This window comes from Leishmania mexicana, chromosome 26 (genome assembly GCF_000234665.1).
Source record: "Leishmania mexicana MHOM/GT/2001/U1103 complete genome, chromosome 26".
Taxonomy (NCBI): domain Eukaryota; phylum Euglenozoa; class Kinetoplastea; order Trypanosomatida; family Trypanosomatidae; genus Leishmania; species Leishmania mexicana.
The window spans coordinates 495,850-512,105 of NC_018330.1; the positions used below are offsets into that span (position 1 = coordinate 495,850).

Genomic DNA, 16,256 nt, shown 5'->3' on the forward strand with positions numbered 1-16,256 from the left:
CGCACAAACAAACACTCTCCATCCATCCATCCCTCTCTCTTTTCAATCCTCTGTGTAGACTGCTGGGATGTCCGTCACCCTCACCCCTCCACGTTTGTAGTCGCGTGTAAGTATGGCGATGATTTTCTCTTTTGTTGTTTGTTCTTTGCCGTTGTTTTTCTCACCCCGCTTCTAGGCGCGTCGGCACGGATCAACTCACACACGCACGCCCCGCTCCTCACGGGTCCCGAGGGCGGCAGTCCCGCTCGCCCGTGGATATCTATGCATACACACAGGCATGCGTGTGGTTGGTTGGTTGGTTCTGCTTCATGGCCGACGAAGGGGTTTGCCGGCGCACGTATGTATATCTGGCCTACCCCCCCCCGCTGGGAGTTAGGGCGAGATAGGATGCGGGGGGCAATGTTTGTTTCTTTGCATTTTCTTTCGAGCGAAAAAAACGAAGTTCGACGGCGTGTATCTTCACGGATGTGTGTGTGTGTGTGTGTGTCTGTGTGTTCTTTTCCCCCCATTCTCTCTCTCTCCCTCTGCGTCTATGTGCACATCCATCTCAAACTATTTTTTTTTCACATTCTCCGCTCGCATCTGCAGCTGCGCCCTCCCCTCCCCCTCCCCTCTCTTTTCCCTCCGTCTCTGTGACTGTTTGCGAGTCGAAGTTCTTCGCTGTTCATGTAGCATCTTCATCTTTGTACACGTATATCGATAGATCTATATACGCACATGTATCGTTGGTGGTGCTGGACTTTGTCGTCTCTTCTCCTGCTTCTACCTCTCCCTCCAACTTTTACGGGTGCTTATATATTTATGCATGCATCCATACATGTACGTATGTATATATATATATATATATTACATGTGTGTGTGTGTGTGTGTGTGTGTACGCACACGTACAGGCGCCCTACTGTTATGCACCGCCCGGCGTGCTGGTGGTTTGCCGACGGCACGAAATGGAGCACGCATAGGCTCACACGTTTTTGCTGTTGTTTAGGACTTTTTTTCGTTCTTTCGTTTTTTTCCATCTCCCGGTCTGTTGAGACCAGCCCCGAGATTCAAACATTTGAGAACGCCATGTGCACGCGCGGTCAGCCACACGGGTGGAGGGCAGAGGGGGGGGGGGGCAAGTTGTATCGCACCCCTAAACAGGGCATCCAGAGGCGAGCACAACTCGAGTGGTGGGCGGAAAAGGCGTGAAGAGGTGCATACGAATGAACACATCGGCGCATGCGTGCGACATGTACGACACCTACTCCATCCCACTGGGTGGGCTGATGAGGCACAGGGACCAAAAACATGACGAGAACACCGTGAGTTACGCCATCGAGCTCTCCGGCCTCCCACATGGAGAGCCTACACGCCATGCTATTGGATGCCGCTGCTTGAAGCCACTGAGGGCGAGGCATGGCGCACAGGAAAGGGTGCCCAGAGGGTCTCCGAGGGCCCCGGCCCAAGGCTAACCAACTTCCTCCCTGAGCGCATCCGGCACGCGCCTAGGCCAGCCCCTGCTACCCGCGTGACAGACGCCAACGCTGCCGTCCTTGGGCAGAACACTTGGTTGCGGTCCGCTAGAATCCAGGCATGCACTCCACCCGGGTCTCCGTCTGGCGCCGACCACGTAGCGCTTACCCCAGGAAGGTTCGAGGAGGAACAGGGAGAGCCTGCTAGACGCATGGCCCTATTCGACGGCAGACAGCTCGTCCTAGACAACGAGGCTTCCGCCACAGTGCAGCAGAGGCAGGTGCGCTGTAGTTGTGCGTATGCGTATACGCGTCTGAAGCTGTTCATGGCGACATGGACGCACTGCAACGTAACAAGAAGAAGCATGGAACGCATCTCCCCCTCACCCGCCGCCGCCGTTGTTTTTCGTCTTTTTCACTGTCTGTGTGTTCTTTGCGCTTCCTCTAGTGAATGGATCAGACGTCACCATGTACCGCACATCGAGGCCGGAAAAAGAGTGCTCGCTAACGAAACAGTAATGGATGAACACACACACACGCAGAGAGGCACCCCAATGCACCCAGTCGGGCTTGTCGTCGTGCAATGCGAAAGAAAAATTCCGAGAGAGTGCGCACAACGCCGATTTGGTTGCAGCCTCATGGAAGACACAAGATGCGTACAAGTCGCGCCATGATACACTTCACCCTTGCCACCGCCAGCGCATTGGCCACAGCAATGCTTCTCCTTTGTGAAGTCGACGATGGCAACCTCCAGCACAAGAGCGCACGCCGCATCTGTCCCTCTCGCTCTCTCCCCATCACATCTCCCTGATATTCCCCTTCTCGCTCACTTCGTCTCCCTGACCGCTTCACCACACGCCAGCGTAAACCGCTAGCTCTGCTCTATCTCGTCTGCTTTCCCGTGCTCCCCTGCGCATTCTACCTTCTGTGCTATTCCGCTACCGTCCTCTTCACCTCTGGAGCACGGCTTGACACACAGCTCACACGTAACCGCAGCGCCATGACTGCCACCACCACCGACAGCACCAGCTGCGGCAGTCATCCGCGATGTCGCGCCCACACCGTAGCGATGTCTCCAGCTTTCTTTTACGTGATTATCGGTGTGCTCATGTGCCTCACTGTGTCGTGCTCTGCTTTAGGCTACGACGCGTCTCTGTACGTGAACAGCGACATCGCCGTCACTTCTCTTTTTATGGGGCCCAAGTTGACCATTGTGATGAACACCCCACCCAGTAACTTCAGTCCAAACGCCTTCGTCAGGGACCTCTACAACCTCTTCTCGAAAGCCGATACCTCCATCAAGAACCTCAGCTCTGTGTCCCTGGTTAACTGGTGCGCCCACGATTTCTTTACGCTCAACGGAACCCTGTCTTGCCCAGAAGGCTCCAAGGAAAACGACGAAGACTACGGCTTTGTGCTTGCGCAGGTGCAGCTGAGCGGGTGGAACTCCGAGAAGGTGTTGAGTCCGGCCGAAGTGAACCTCTCCTCCCTGCAGGTCTTGAATACCATACTCGTCAAAAGATTCGACGGCACCTATAACCCTGACAACAACTCGTCCATGGATAACAGCAGCTACATCATCAACTTCTCCTCCAATGCGATGGTCACCTACGCCATCTTTGGGTTCCTGATGGTCCTCGTTATGCTCGCCCTCATCGGAGTGGCGGTGTGCGTCTGCCTGTGCGACAGCCGCCAGATCAACCACAACAAGAGCATTGTGGACCGGGCCATCCGCACCGTGCACTCAAACTATCTGGCCGCCCTCTACGGTCGTAGTCACCAGTCGCAGCAGCAGCAAGCCCTGGCGAGCCTCAACGAGCACCTCAACCTGTATGCCGACATGCCAAACAACGGGTCTTCTAACCTGCCGCATGACTCGCAGTACTGGGCGAACTCGACGCGGGCCAACAACAGATCGTCAAAGGCCAAAAGTAACGGGTGGAATTACTTGCACCAGGAAGATGGTAACACCCGCGAGATGCAGGAGGTGCGCGGCATGTAGCCATGATATTGGGACAGCGTAGCGTCGAAAGGACTGTAAGAAAGACAGGTAGAGAAAAGCAACGCTACGCGCGCGCGTTTGTGTGTGTCTCTCTCTCAACCTTGTACGTCCCCTGCTCCTCGCCAGTCACGTCACAGCCCACTGGCTTGGCGAGGCAAGGAAAGCAAAGTAAGGCGCCGCATGGGGGAATGCAGCGGCGGCGGCCATGTGCGTGTCAAGTCTCCTTCCCTTTCCCGTGCGCCTCTCGTATCCTTGCTGCCGCCGTCCCCAGCGCTGCCTCTCTCCCAGGCCTCGGCCCTTCCTTTTCCTGTGCGCTTCACCTTTCACAGTTCTTTATCTATATATCTATATATATATATATATGGCAGGAGGCACCACGGCGACAGCACACCATTATAGCCGTGTGTGTGTGGGGTGTGTGTGTGTGTGTGTGTGTGCATGTGTTTCCCCTTCCTCCTCCCCCCCCCTCCCTTTTCTTTTTGGTTCTTTCCTCGCCACTGTCGATCAATTCGCCTGTTACCGCACGTGTTCACAGTTGTTCGTGGGGTGTGGCCGTGCGCGCATGTGCGTCGCCTGCGCTGATCTCCCTCTTTCTTCTTTTGTTATTGCTTCACTCTCGACAGAAATACATCGCGGAGGTGAGCGTCCGGGGGGATGGGGGAGGAAAAGACCAACAAGAGTGTCTTGGGGGAGGGGGCACTCAAGAGGCGGCCACAGTGACCGGAAGCGCGCAGGCAAACACACAAATCCCCAGGCGCCGTGGGCGTGTTCGCTTCATGCTATGCGCTCATACCCTGGCATGCGCTTGCGTGTGTGTGTGCGCGCGCGGTGGAGCGCACGTGTGTAGGTGCACATCATGATCTGCAGAAGCTGGAGGGCGGATGTGTCTCCTGCATGCCTGAGTTTCCCGCCGCCTCCTCCCCACCCCACCCGACCCCACCTCCACCTTCCTATTGCTTATAGCTGAAGTACTGCTTGTCCACACGCGCACACGCATGCACACACATGCACACACACACACGCACAGGTACATATATATATACACACTTGTATGTATGTATGTGTGTGTGCGTGTGGGTGCTTTTGTTGTTGCTGTTGTCTGTACTCCCCCTCCCCTCCCCTCCCCCACGTGTCCCCCTCCCTTCGTCGTACGCCGGATGGCTCCCTGCATGCTCGCGTTCTTTTTGTTTTTGCTGTTTGTTTTTTTCGTTGGCAGCACGCAACTCGTCTCTCTTTCTCTCTATTGTTCAGTGTCCCCCCTCCCCGCAACGGCCGTGCACTCACGTTTGCGTATGCTGCCGCCTGCACGCCTCAAACACCGGGCGAGCTTGAACGCATGTGTGGGTGGGTCTCGACGTGGGGAAGTCTGGCCCCACCGCGAGCGACCAACGTGCGACGTCGCAAGAGGGGCCAGGTACTTGTCCGTTACCCTTTAAACCGCCGCCGCCGTCATCCGTGCTCCTCCCCTCCGCAGGGCCCCCACCACTACCTCATCGACCTCGTGTCTGAAAATAGAGAGCGTCACACACGTACACGCACGCACCGGCGGCGACGGTGGCATGAATACTCTCCGAACATGTCCGTTTCTTCTCCACGCGCTACTCCCGCCACCTTTGCGGATGCTCTTCTACGTGCTTTCGTTGTTGCATGCCCGACACCTGGATGGTCTGCCCCCCACCACCATCCCACCCAAGAAAAGAAAAACCTTTGGTGCGCCTCACACGTCACAGAGAGTGTAGGGACGCATATAACTTCATAAAAACGCTCACCTCTCGGGCAAAGATTTCTCTCTCCTCTTGTCTCTTAGTGACCGTGACAGACGCGCGGATGCAGCGTCACTGGGCTCCCCCTCTCGATACCGGCTGCTCACGTTCTACACGGTCACTCTAAAGCCTTCGTCACCCATTCTCGTCCCTGCATCTCTCGGACCATTATGAACTTGGCACCGGACACCATCACGATAGAGGCGCAGCGCAACACGGAGCTGCTGCTGCTCGAGTACCTGCGCAGCACGAACCCTCACATCTACGCCCTATGGCAGCGTCACCCGGACAAGGACAAGGACGCCTCCTCTTCATCCGCCGCGTCGTCGTCGGACACTCGTAGCGCCGGCGGTAGCGATGACGGAGGTGCCAACGCGTCCTCCGGCTCAGCAGTGTCGACATTGACGGAGCCGTTTAACTATGCGGAGCCGCGCTTCCACCGTGCCGCACACGTCCATTTTCTCATGGAAAACCTCAGCGTGACGCCGCAGGGCTTCTCCAGTCTCTACCCGTCTCGACCGTGGATCGTATACTGGGCCTTGCAAGCTGCCGACGTGCTGAGTGCCATGGAGAGCGAAGTGCTGCACCGTACCCCGCCGAGTGCCATTGTGGCGTTCCTACACAGCTGCCTCTGCATCGACCACACATGCCAAGCGGAGGTAAATAACCGGCTCCCGGCTGCCACCAAGTCGGCCAGTGAAGCCCAGGAAGTAAAAGACACCCACGTCACCGGGACACTTCTGAGGAGCAGTGCCGACGCGACGAGTGCCACCTTGATGCCGCCAGTAGAGGATGCCGCAGAGGTGGCTGAAGGTCCCTCACGGCCGGTGATGGGTTTTGCAGGAGGCGCCACGCACCAAGAGCCGCACATCGCCTCCTCCTACGCAGCCTGCTGCGCTCTCGCAATGCTGAGCTGGTATGATGACGGGGCGCCGCTGCGGCAACTCCCCCGCGCCGCCATCAAGCGGTGGCTCCTCACCCTGCGCAACGAGGATGGTAGCTTCCGCGTACATGGCGGAGGCGAGTCGGATATTCGCGCCTCGTACTGCGCCGCAGTCATAACAACTCTCCTCGGGCTCGATGATCCAACAACCTTTGACGGCGAGGCCGGCCGCCGCGAGTTTGTGGACGACGTCCGAGACGTTCTGGTGCTAACGCTGCAGACGGCACGCTTCGTCGCCGCGTGTCAGACCCACGAAGGCGGCTTCACATGCTCACCCACCGCGTCGGAGGCGCACGGGGCATACACCCAGTGCGGCCTGGCCGCTCTGCTGCTCATGAAGCAGCCGCACATGGTGCATCAGGCGTCACTGCGCCGCTGGCTCGCCGCGCGTCAACTGAACTGTGAGGGTGGCTTCAACGGTCGCACGAACAAGCTGGTCGACTCGTGCTACTCGCACTGGATCGGCGCATCGCACGTGCTGCTGCGCACAGTCGAGGCATACACAAAATGCTTCGCAGAAGTGCCTCTGACACATGCAGGCAACGGAGACGCTACAGGAGCTGGCGAGAAGGGTGGTAGGGAGGATGTCGATTCCGCCTCGCCCGCTCGTTGTCTTCGGGCCCGGGAGGTGGTGCTGCTGGACCACGCGCAGCTCCTCGACGCAGAAATGATTCACGCCAGCTCCAATGACGCCTGGGACCGTGCCGAGAGTGAGCACCTTACGCAGCTGGATGTGGTGGATCAGTTTCTCGGTGTCGATGATGCGGTGTTGCGGTCGGCAGAAGGAAAAAGAGCCGCCGTCGCAGCCTTGTACGAGGGTCTACTGGAAAGCCACCTCGCTGCGGCGCGCGGCTGTGACGGCAACGGCGACGCGGCTGCGGGAGACGTGCAGGGCAGTCTGGAGGCGTGGCGAGCGCGCCAAGCGTTCCTCTACGCCGATGTCGGCGACTTCTACTTTAACCAGCGCAAATTGCAGGACTACGTCCTGCGCTGTTGCCAGGATTCCGAGATTGGTGGCTTGATGGACAAGCCTCGAACAGCGCACGACGGGTACCACACCTGCTACTCGCTCTCGGGGTTGAGTGCAGCGCAGAACTTGCAGTACCGGACTCATGCCACCGCCGCTAATGCAGCCTACCCGTCCACCTACCTTGAACGCGCCTTTGCCCGCTCGTACCTCCCAGGGCGCGAGAGTGGCAACACAAGCGGCAACGAAGAAGGTAGCTGTGGCGTAGTGTTGAGCTTACCAAGCACCTCTGCGGCTGCGGAGTCGATGCTTCTTCGGACAACGAACCCGATCTTTAACATACATCAATCGCGCGTGCTCTCTGCCCTGCGTACATGGAGCGTGAAAGCCTTTGTGTAACGGGCTTGAGAGACAGCGTTCAATGTTGCGCTGCGATGCGTGTGGATGTGTGTGTGTGTCCGTGCATATGTTGGAAGGGGGGCGCGTGTGCACAAGAGCAGGTTTTTCTTTTAGGGTGTTGCTTGCGTTCCGCCGCCTCCCTCCACGCCCCACTCCGCAGCGGTGGGGATGGGGTAGGGTGTGGAGGGAGGCGGCGGAAAAGAGAGACACGCGCGAAAAGGAATGCAAGTGGGCCTTGCGTGCGCGCGCATTGCTGACGTGCCCGATGAGCCCTAAAACAGCAAAAGGAAATAGCTGCACCCTCTGGCGGCGTGAAGTGCAGAGGAAGGATGCGTAGAGGCGGTGTGGGTGTGATTAGCGTTGGTCGTCATGAACACACTGCACCGTTCCACGTCCGCTTCACCGTGATCGATCAACCCACCTGCGCCTGCTCCCCTCCTCCCCCCCCCCCATCCCCACCCCCTTCCTCTCTTCCCCTTATTTCAGGGTGCGCTTAGGTATGCAAACCTGTGCGTGTCCATGTGTGTGGTGCAACCTCCCTCTCCCCTCCCCCCCTGCGCCACACGCTCTGCGCGCCATCATCGGACCTGAGGTGGAGCATCTCCTCACCGCTCCACACATGCGCGCTGGCCACCACAGCAGAGAGAACCACACACACTTAGGCAGGGGAAGATCACCAAAGACGCGGGGCCCACGAAGCAGCACCGGCAGCAGAGGCGCGAAGAGATCTGTGAGTACGCTGCCACCCAGACAAGACGAGGAGGATTGAGCTGTGTTCTAAGTAATACCTGCACAGCAGCTTCTCTCTCTCGCCTACACACTTTAGCTTCCTGAAGAAGAAGTGTTTTGCACGACGATCGAATAGGCAGTGGAAGCCGCCATTCCGCCCCGAGCAGTGATGGAGGAAGCGCCCTCGCCCTCACTCGCTGCTACGCCTGCGAGCGTGGCAGTGCCCAGCAACCCGCAGCTGTCGATGCCCTCCGTGGCGACTGTTGCCCACGCTTCGTCCACTGCTCTCTCTAGCGACTGCATGGCCCGCGTCAACGCTGTCATCGCGGACGACATCCGCCAGCTCAGTCGCGATGACCTTGATGTGAAGCGGTGGCTGAACACGGCGCTCTCGCGCCTGGTGGAGGCTGCGAAAGAGGTGCCGCCCGCCGGGTCCACCGCGGCATCGCCAGTGCCCTTCCCGGTTTCAACTGCCCCCTTCGCGTCTGCGACGACGACATGTACTCGTAAGCCTCTGCACCTGGAAGAGCAGCTAGTGCAGCTCTTGCATGCCCGCGTGCAGACGCACAGTCAGGAGCTCAGTGCCGGCATTGAGGATCTCATCTCCTCCACCCTTCTGCGGCTGCCGCGAACCACGATGGAGCTGACGCGCATGGCGACAGAGGCTGCAGAGCTGACAGAGCAGCTACAGCGCATTGAGAGCATCGTCCACCCCGCCATAGTCGGTGGCTCCGAAGCCTATGTGACGGAGCTGCAGCTGCGCACGGCCTCGGAGTCAACGCTGCAGAAGTGCAAGCGATACCTGGAGAAGGCGGCACGGGTGAAGGAGAGCATCCGTAACCTGCAGTACCTTGTCGAGCACCGCGAGTCGACGAATAACAAAACAGGAAGCGGCAACGGCAGCGAAGTTCTCAAAGGCCTAGAAAGGGGAACGGACAGCTGCGCCGGCCCGATCACTGATGGCAACTCCGTGAATGGCTCCGCGTCGCCGGGCAAGGCGGCGACTCGGCATCACGACTTGGACGAGGTCGCCGGCATTATCCGCCAAGCTCGTGAAGACCTGAAGGAAATCACAGCTGTCGATGACACCTTTGGCGAGCAGTACAAGGCCCAGCTTGAGCAGTTCGAGCAGTATATTGAGCACGCGCTCGAGGAGGAGTGTGTGGCATGCCTTCTGGCTCATCAGCTCGAGCGTGCTACTCGCCTCATGACAACCCTTTACAGCATAGGGCGTGCCGATGCTGTGTTGACGCGCTACGGGGAGCAGGCGGCGACGCAGATGGCGGCGATGCAGCAGGAGAAGCTGCGTGCGTGTGTGAGCAGTGGAGGTGCTGGCGTGCACAGGAGCAACGTGGCCGCGGCGGCGGTGGCGGAGCTGCTTCGCCGCGAGATCATCCCGGACGACAACGCCTTCGTGTCGCGTGAGCTTACGTTTCTGTCCAGCCTTGTACGACGCACGCTGGAGGAGGCCCAGGCGACGTCTCCGTCCAAGTCAGGGGGTGCAGGGGGCCGCGGAGCTGCCCAAGAAGCAGCAACGACGACGCGCAGCAAGCCCCCTGAGCCCTCTACCCCCTCCTCAGCGTCGGCCGCATCAATACCCGCAGAGGGGACAAGCGGAGGCGGCCATATCGCTGTCGAGGACGATCCCCGCGCTGTGCAGGCTCTGGATGTTATATCCATCATCCTCCATAAGCTCTACGAGCCGGTGCAATCGACGTTGCAGCCACTGCTGACCGAGCGGCCCGACACGACCAACGCCGATTTTGTGGCGTGCCTCTCGGCCATTCAATTGATCAAGATCTCCGCGACGTCCGTGAAGATGGCGGAACTACAAGGGACGGCAGGGGAGCAGGCCTCGAGCAGCACGGGTTTTGCGACGCCGCTAGTGACGGCGAAGGACCCGTTGGAGAAACTCGCGCGCGAGGTGACGCACCGTGCCCTCGGCCTCTTCGCTGGGCTTTTCCACGAGGAGCGTGTGCTGGACCGGTACGCAGCGCGTGTCTGCGCACCGGTTGCAGCGTTCTGCAAGCAGCCGCTATCGAGGGTTCTCTCAGCTGTCGCTAGCCCTGCCACCGCTGACGAGCTCGACGAGGACAGCCTGACGAGCGTGCTCACTCATGCGATCGAGGAGGTGCTCGTCCACGCGCCGGAGAAGATTACAACGCGATGCACGGCTGCCTGGCACGCGTCGCTGGCGAAGATGCTCGCGCAGCTGCAGCCGACGCCCAGCACGTCGCAGCACACGCTGCTGCAGTATTTGTACATCTACAAGCGCCGCATGCGTCCGCTTGTGATGAGAGCGCAGCAGAGCGTGGAGGACTGGCTATCGACGGGCACGGTACGCGAGCGCTACCCGACGAGTGCTGCAGTGCTCTGCACTGACCTGCAGACGCGTTTGTGGGCCCCGCTGAAGGATGAGGTGGAGGAGGCTCAGGAGTCCATCGAGAAGAGCATCCTGAACAGCATCACGCGGCCGATCCTCGCCACGGTCGCAGCGTACACGTCTCTGCCGTACTGGGGCGACACGGTAGCCTCAGCCGACGGCTCCTCTAGCTCCACCCCTGTCGTAGCAGGCGCATCGAAACCCTTGGGCACCTACACGCAAGGACAAGCCGCCCCAAGCAGCGCTGTGCGCAACATGGGAGAGATGCTCATGGAGCTGCCTCTGACGCTGGAGACTCTTGGCTCCAGTGCCGTGGCAGAGTGCCGCCGAAACGCGCAAGGGACTGGCAGCACTGGCAGTGGCGCTAGCGACGCAGATGCCGAAGATGGAGTGCGTGCGTTGATCGAGGAGCAGGCGGAGGAGTGGCTCGGGACGGTAGTGAGCGATGTGGTGAGCACCTTTGTGAAGGAAAAGGTGTTGCAGCTGCAGATAGGGCCGTTTGCGTCCGTGCCGCCGTCGCAGCAGCAACAGCAGGAGCACCAGACACAGCAGGCGACGTCAAGCGCGTGTGAGGCGGTGCAGCGTCGCTACACCGCAGCGCTGGAGCAACTGACAACCGATCTTGACTACGTACGCAACATCCTCTCCGCTGTCAACGAGGAGTCTCTCGAGACGGTTGAGCGGGTGCTGCGGGCCGTGCAAGCGCTGCCACCTGCCTCCATGTGTGCGGTCTTCGTAGTGGGCAACGCCATCCGCATGAAAACAGTGGATGGCAGCGCAGCTGGCGATGCCGTGGAGCAGCAGTAGAAATTGGGACAGCATCTCGTCAACAGAGAGGCACCGACGTGTGTAGAAGGGATGGAGGAAGGGAGGGAGAGAGATGCGCCTACAGGTATGTTTATGTATGCGTGTTTAGTTGTGATTTTGTGCAGCACAGGCAGCACACTCCAGGCATGTTGGCTGGCTGGCCGTCTTTGTCGGGAGACAATGTGTGTGTGTGTGTGTGTGTGAGAGAGAGTGAGTGAGTGAGAGCGGGGGAGGGAGAACTCTTTGCGTGCTCTCATCCTTGTTTGAGTCGTTGTCGTTGCGTGTGTATACGTGTCACCTGCACTCGAGGCCTTTTGCCGACTGTTTCTGCTGGTGCTTGTCCTCTCCTTGCGTGTGTTGAGTGCGTCGCGGGAGAGGGAGGAGAGGGACGACGGCGTACCTTCATGCTTGCCTTCGACGCACACGATACATCGTCTATTGCTGTGTGCGACCCTATGCCGCATGACTGCGTGGGCGGAAAGTCGAATGGTTGCCCGAGGGACGCGCTCAAAATGACGGCAACACAGAAAAACACATCGATGAAGTCGTGTGTGACTGCTGGGGGCTGGCGCGCACCCAACGGAAGTAGGCAATCGGCAGAGAGCCACATCGTTGTTGGTGTTGATGTTGTTCTGGGGGTCGCGCAATGAAGTGGCTGCCGTCCTTCAACTGTTGTGATGTCGCCACGTGTGTGTAGGCCGGCGTTCAGGCTGCGCGGATGGCTGTCCCGCCCCTCTCTCTCGCGTTCAAGTGACTAGTGGTGCTGTCGTTTTTCCCGTTTTTTTCGTTTCCACGTGTCCGTTCCCGCGCGGTATAACGTGCGCTAGGCTCCACTCTACCGGGTCTGTCACAGGCACCCCATCGCGTGGTGCAACGCAGCCGTTGACACGCATCACAGCAGTGCGCCGGCCCAGCCATCTGTGGACGGCCCCTGACCCAAAACTCTACCCGCCCACCCACTCCGCGGGTCGACTCAGCCTCCCCAGCAGTAGGCAGTGTGGGGTCCGGGTGAGGCGCGTTGGAACCACGCTGGCACCTCACCCATCGCATGGATGGCACAGGCATGGTCACGGCTGCGGGCCGCACCGACGCTACGCCGTCCAGGGATTGACCGCCGGCATCCGTGCCAACGCATCGCACTGACCTCTCCACACCGTAGGTGCCCTGGCCGTGTCACCACCAGGAGTGGTTCGACACTGGATGGCACGAGGAAGTGAGGGGTGGGGTGGGGGCTGGTGGGCTTCCCCCTCCCACCCACAGGATGGGCGCTGGCCCCTGCGACACCACGAACTGAGAGATGCGCGTCCGCCCTCTCGTCGATGAGGGCTGTCTTTCGTACGTGCCGGCTCCCATCTCCGGGTAAGCGAGTGTGAGAAAGCAGCAGCAGCACCGGCAGCAGCAGTGGCAGCAGGGAGGACCCTCTGCGGCGGCGGCGGCTTTTGTTTTGTTTGCCCTGGCGCACTACCGCAATGCACAGACACACGCATGCCCTTCTCCTTTTTTTCTTCTTGCCTCCATCCGTCTCTCTGGGGGCCCTCCGCCTCCTTCACTTCGTGGCGTTTTATGCGCCCTCGCGGGTGGTGCAGCTGCTGTATAACAGACGTCTAGCTTGTCTCCCTCGCTCGCCTCGCAGACCGCCGCATCGGCGCTCCCAGAGAAGAGGATCTTTGTCGTTGAACATCAATGTGGCTTTCTGTAGCGTCACGTGTGGTGGTGCTCCGCTGCGGCGCTCCGCCGGAGCAGCTGCACAAGCTGCGTGTATTTCTTGCATCGGTCCTGTTCCTTTTCGGCGGGCTGTGTCTCGTGACGGCATCATCCTTCGCAGCAGCGGAAATGGGAGCTTCGCTGGAGTCGAAGGCGAGGAGCCAGGCAACGGAGCTTCTCACGCACGTGACCTTTGCCAGCTGCAATCGCCAGAGCCATGATCAGTCCTTCTGGATGACGAGTATCGCCTCCACGATCGCTGCGCAATGCGAGAGGGCCGGCGGCACTAACAGCAAGCCCCACACAGACCTCCTCCTATGGCTCGGCAACGCTGTCTACGCAGACGTCGATGAGGCCGGCGTGGCCCTGAGCCTCGCGCGCCCCTCACACGGCGTCGAGCAGGAGTACAAGCTCCTCACTGAAAATCCGTACTACCGCGCATTTGTCGAGGAGGTCGTTGGCAAGGACGGGCGTGTGAGCGGCATCTGGGACGACCGCGACCTCGGCCGGCGCGGCGCGGACGGCAGTTACACTCAGTCAGAGGTCATTCGACGGTTGTACCTGACATACATTTGGAAGGGGTACCCGCTCGCCGTAAAGGACGCCACTGGTGATGGCACCCCCGGGGCGCTGTACTCCTTCACTGGCATCCCTGCCCCCACAGACGCGCCGCTCGCGGCACACTTTGTGCACAGCGTCTGCATAATAACTCTCGACGTGCGGACGCAGCGGACGGCGCCGCCGAACCTGATAGATGCACTCCTGCGTAGCAGTGAGGAGGCTGACCTGCGCCCCCGCGGTAGTAAGGCTGCCGCGCTGGACGCTAAGCTAGCTGAGATCCGCGACGTGCGCGCACGGGTGATGGAGGCCGACCTACTTGGACGACGGCAGTGGGCATGGCTGGAGCGCACATTCGCCACGTACCTGGCGCCGACTGCGCGCAGCCCCGGTGATGCAGCGGGTCGTGCGCACTGCGCGGTCACTCTCATCGCATCACCGTGGCAGATTCTGCTGAACGACAACAAACCCTTTGAGGGCTGGGACCTCTACCCCGCCTCCCGCAGTCGTCTGCTCCTCCTGCTGAAGAAGTACAAAGTCGAGCGCTTTGTTTTTCTGTCTGGGCACGCAGAAGTTGGCGAGCTCGGCGTGATGCAGCGGTCATCAAAGGAGGGCACTCGGGTTGAAAGTCCGACGGCGACCCTCACTGGCAGCTTCCCGAGAGAGTCGCCGACCCTGCCGGGGTCGAAGCTGCTGCCGCTGCGGCGGTCGACCCTCGTGGAGGTGACGAGCAGCGGCCTTACTCACACCGTGCGCGAGGCACCCTTGGTGGGATGGCTGGCGCACTGGCTCACGACCTCGCGGATGGAAGACGACGCAAAGGGCAATGGCCGGACTCAGCGGCACCTCTTCCTGACACGCAATACGACGATGGAGCGGCAGTTCGGAACGGTGCAGGTGATTGGGGACCGAGTGGCGGCGGCGCGGCACACCAATGTAGTAGCAGGCTCACGCGAGGAGGTGCTTGCGCGGACAAGAGTGCTCGTCACACTCCACAGTGTGCAGCGGGCTGGCGCACCCCTCATCACGTTGGAGCGCACGTTGGAGAGTTTGCCGTCCTACGCGGTGGAGCCGTTGGAGGAGGAAGCGAAGGAAGACGATGCGGTGAAGGCAATCGACCTCTACGACGCGACTCATTTACCCCAATTCAACGTGTACAGCGACCCTGGCTACTATCCGTGGCTGAAGCGGCGTATGGCAGCGTGGCAGTGCGCGGAGGTCCCCTGTGTCAGTGGTCAGCACTTTATGCTTCTGAGGGTAATAGCGAACCTGGCACTCGCCTTTGCGGTAGTGCTGGTGTTCCTTGCTGCAGTTTACTACTACCAACTGAAGCACCGCGACATCCACGAGGAGGACGGGGTGAAGTTGAAGCAGGACTGACGAAGATGGGCAAAGCACGAGCTGCTGCAGCAGCAGTCCATGGCACTGCAAGGGTTAGGGAGTGCAAGGGAGGTGACGGCGAGGAGACCCACATGCGGCAAGAGGGGAGGAGGAGATGGGTGGTGGTTGATTGTTTGCCCCCCCCCTCCCCCTTGGCCGTCGTCGCCTCTACGTTGTCTCTTGCGTCACACACGAACAGGCAGGCGTGCATTGTTGTCCACGGTGTCCTCCGCTTTCTCCCTCTCACACTCCCTCGCACACACATATGTGTATATACTGTGCTTGTTACACTGTTGTTTGCCACGTCCACCACCACCAATTCGTGACGGCTCTTGGTACTTTTATGGGTACTATGCTGTGCTGTTATTCCGTGGTTGTCTTGGCTGTTTGTGTCTTCCTTCTGTGCGTGTGCCTCGTCAGCCGTGTCGCACGACACGGGTGCTGCTCGCCTCACGATGAGGTCCGGGCGAGTGAGAGAGCGAACTGGGCGGAAAGCAAACGGAATGAGAGCACAGCGGGCGCAGGTGCACCAAGAGGGAGGAGGAGGAGGGGGAGGGGGCCAACAAAGTACACACGCACACACACACTGCCGCTCTTCCCGACGTGACCGTGATTAACCTGCTCAGGCGCGTTGCACATCCATCTTGGCTGCTGCGCGCGGAGCCGCTCCTATCGATCCCTCTTCAGTTTAACGTCACCGAGGAGGTAGAACAAATGCGCGGCACCTGTGATGGACCCTGCGAACCAATGCTTTTTTTTCAAGAAAAAGGCGGGTAACCGCCGTCCCATGATTAAGATGGTGCCGAAAGGCATCGGCGTGTGGGTGTGTGTTACTGAAGGGGGATGCCAGTGGCGAGGAAGCTACGGGTGATGTGTTCCGGGAGGGCGAGAGAAGGTGGTGTCACCGCCCGCACTCTCCTCTAAGTAATCCAAGAATGTGTATGTCTATGTACTTGTGTGTGTGTATGTGATGACCGACGAACGAACACGCTGGCGCCGAGACATCGACGGCGTGCACCTCACTATGTCTTTGGCATCTTCTAACCCCTCTCGTCCCCCCTTCAACGCTGATGATGTCACTTACTCGTAACCGCTTTTCCTGACCACACACACGCACATACGCGTTGCCCAATTCACCTCCTCCGCGCATCCTACTGTCCGTAACGTCAG

General features: G+C 59.8%; 4 protein-coding genes across 4 annotated transcripts; all 4 read left to right on the forward strand.

The window, feature by feature from the left end:
• Positions 1-2,451: 2,451 nt before the first annotated feature.
• On the forward strand, positions 2,452-3,453 carry LMXM_26_1460 (hypothetical protein, unknown function; the record flags this gene model as incomplete). The annotated part of the gene is made up of 1 exon (XM_003876398.1): positions 2,452-3,453. The coding sequence occupies one exon, from the start codon at positions 2,452-2,454 to the stop codon at positions 3,451-3,453; it is 1,002 nt and encodes a 333-aa protein (XP_003876447.1).
• Positions 3,454-5,386: 1,933 nt separating this feature from the next.
• Positions 5,387-7,525, forward strand: LMXM_26_1470 (farnesyltransferase beta subunit; the record flags this gene model as incomplete). Its single annotated transcript, XM_003876399.1, has 1 exon — positions 5,387-7,525. The coding sequence occupies one exon, from the start codon at positions 5,387-5,389 to the stop codon at positions 7,523-7,525; it is 2,139 nt and encodes a 712-aa protein (XP_003876448.1).
• Positions 7,526-8,423: 898 nt separating this feature from the next.
• On the forward strand, positions 8,424-11,444 carry LMXM_26_1480 (conserved hypothetical protein; the record flags this gene model as incomplete). The annotated part of the gene is made up of 1 exon (XM_003876400.1): positions 8,424-11,444. The coding sequence occupies one exon, from the start codon at positions 8,424-8,426 to the stop codon at positions 11,442-11,444; it is 3,021 nt and encodes a 1,006-aa protein (XP_003876449.1).
• A 1,683-nt stretch (positions 11,445-13,127) lies between these two features.
• On the forward strand, positions 13,128-15,086 carry LMXM_26_1490 (hypothetical protein, unknown function; the record flags this gene model as incomplete). Its single annotated transcript, XM_003876401.1, has 1 exon — positions 13,128-15,086. The coding sequence occupies one exon, from the start codon at positions 13,128-13,130 to the stop codon at positions 15,084-15,086; it is 1,959 nt and encodes a 652-aa protein (XP_003876450.1).
• Between the last annotated feature and the right edge of the window lie 1,170 nt (positions 15,087-16,256).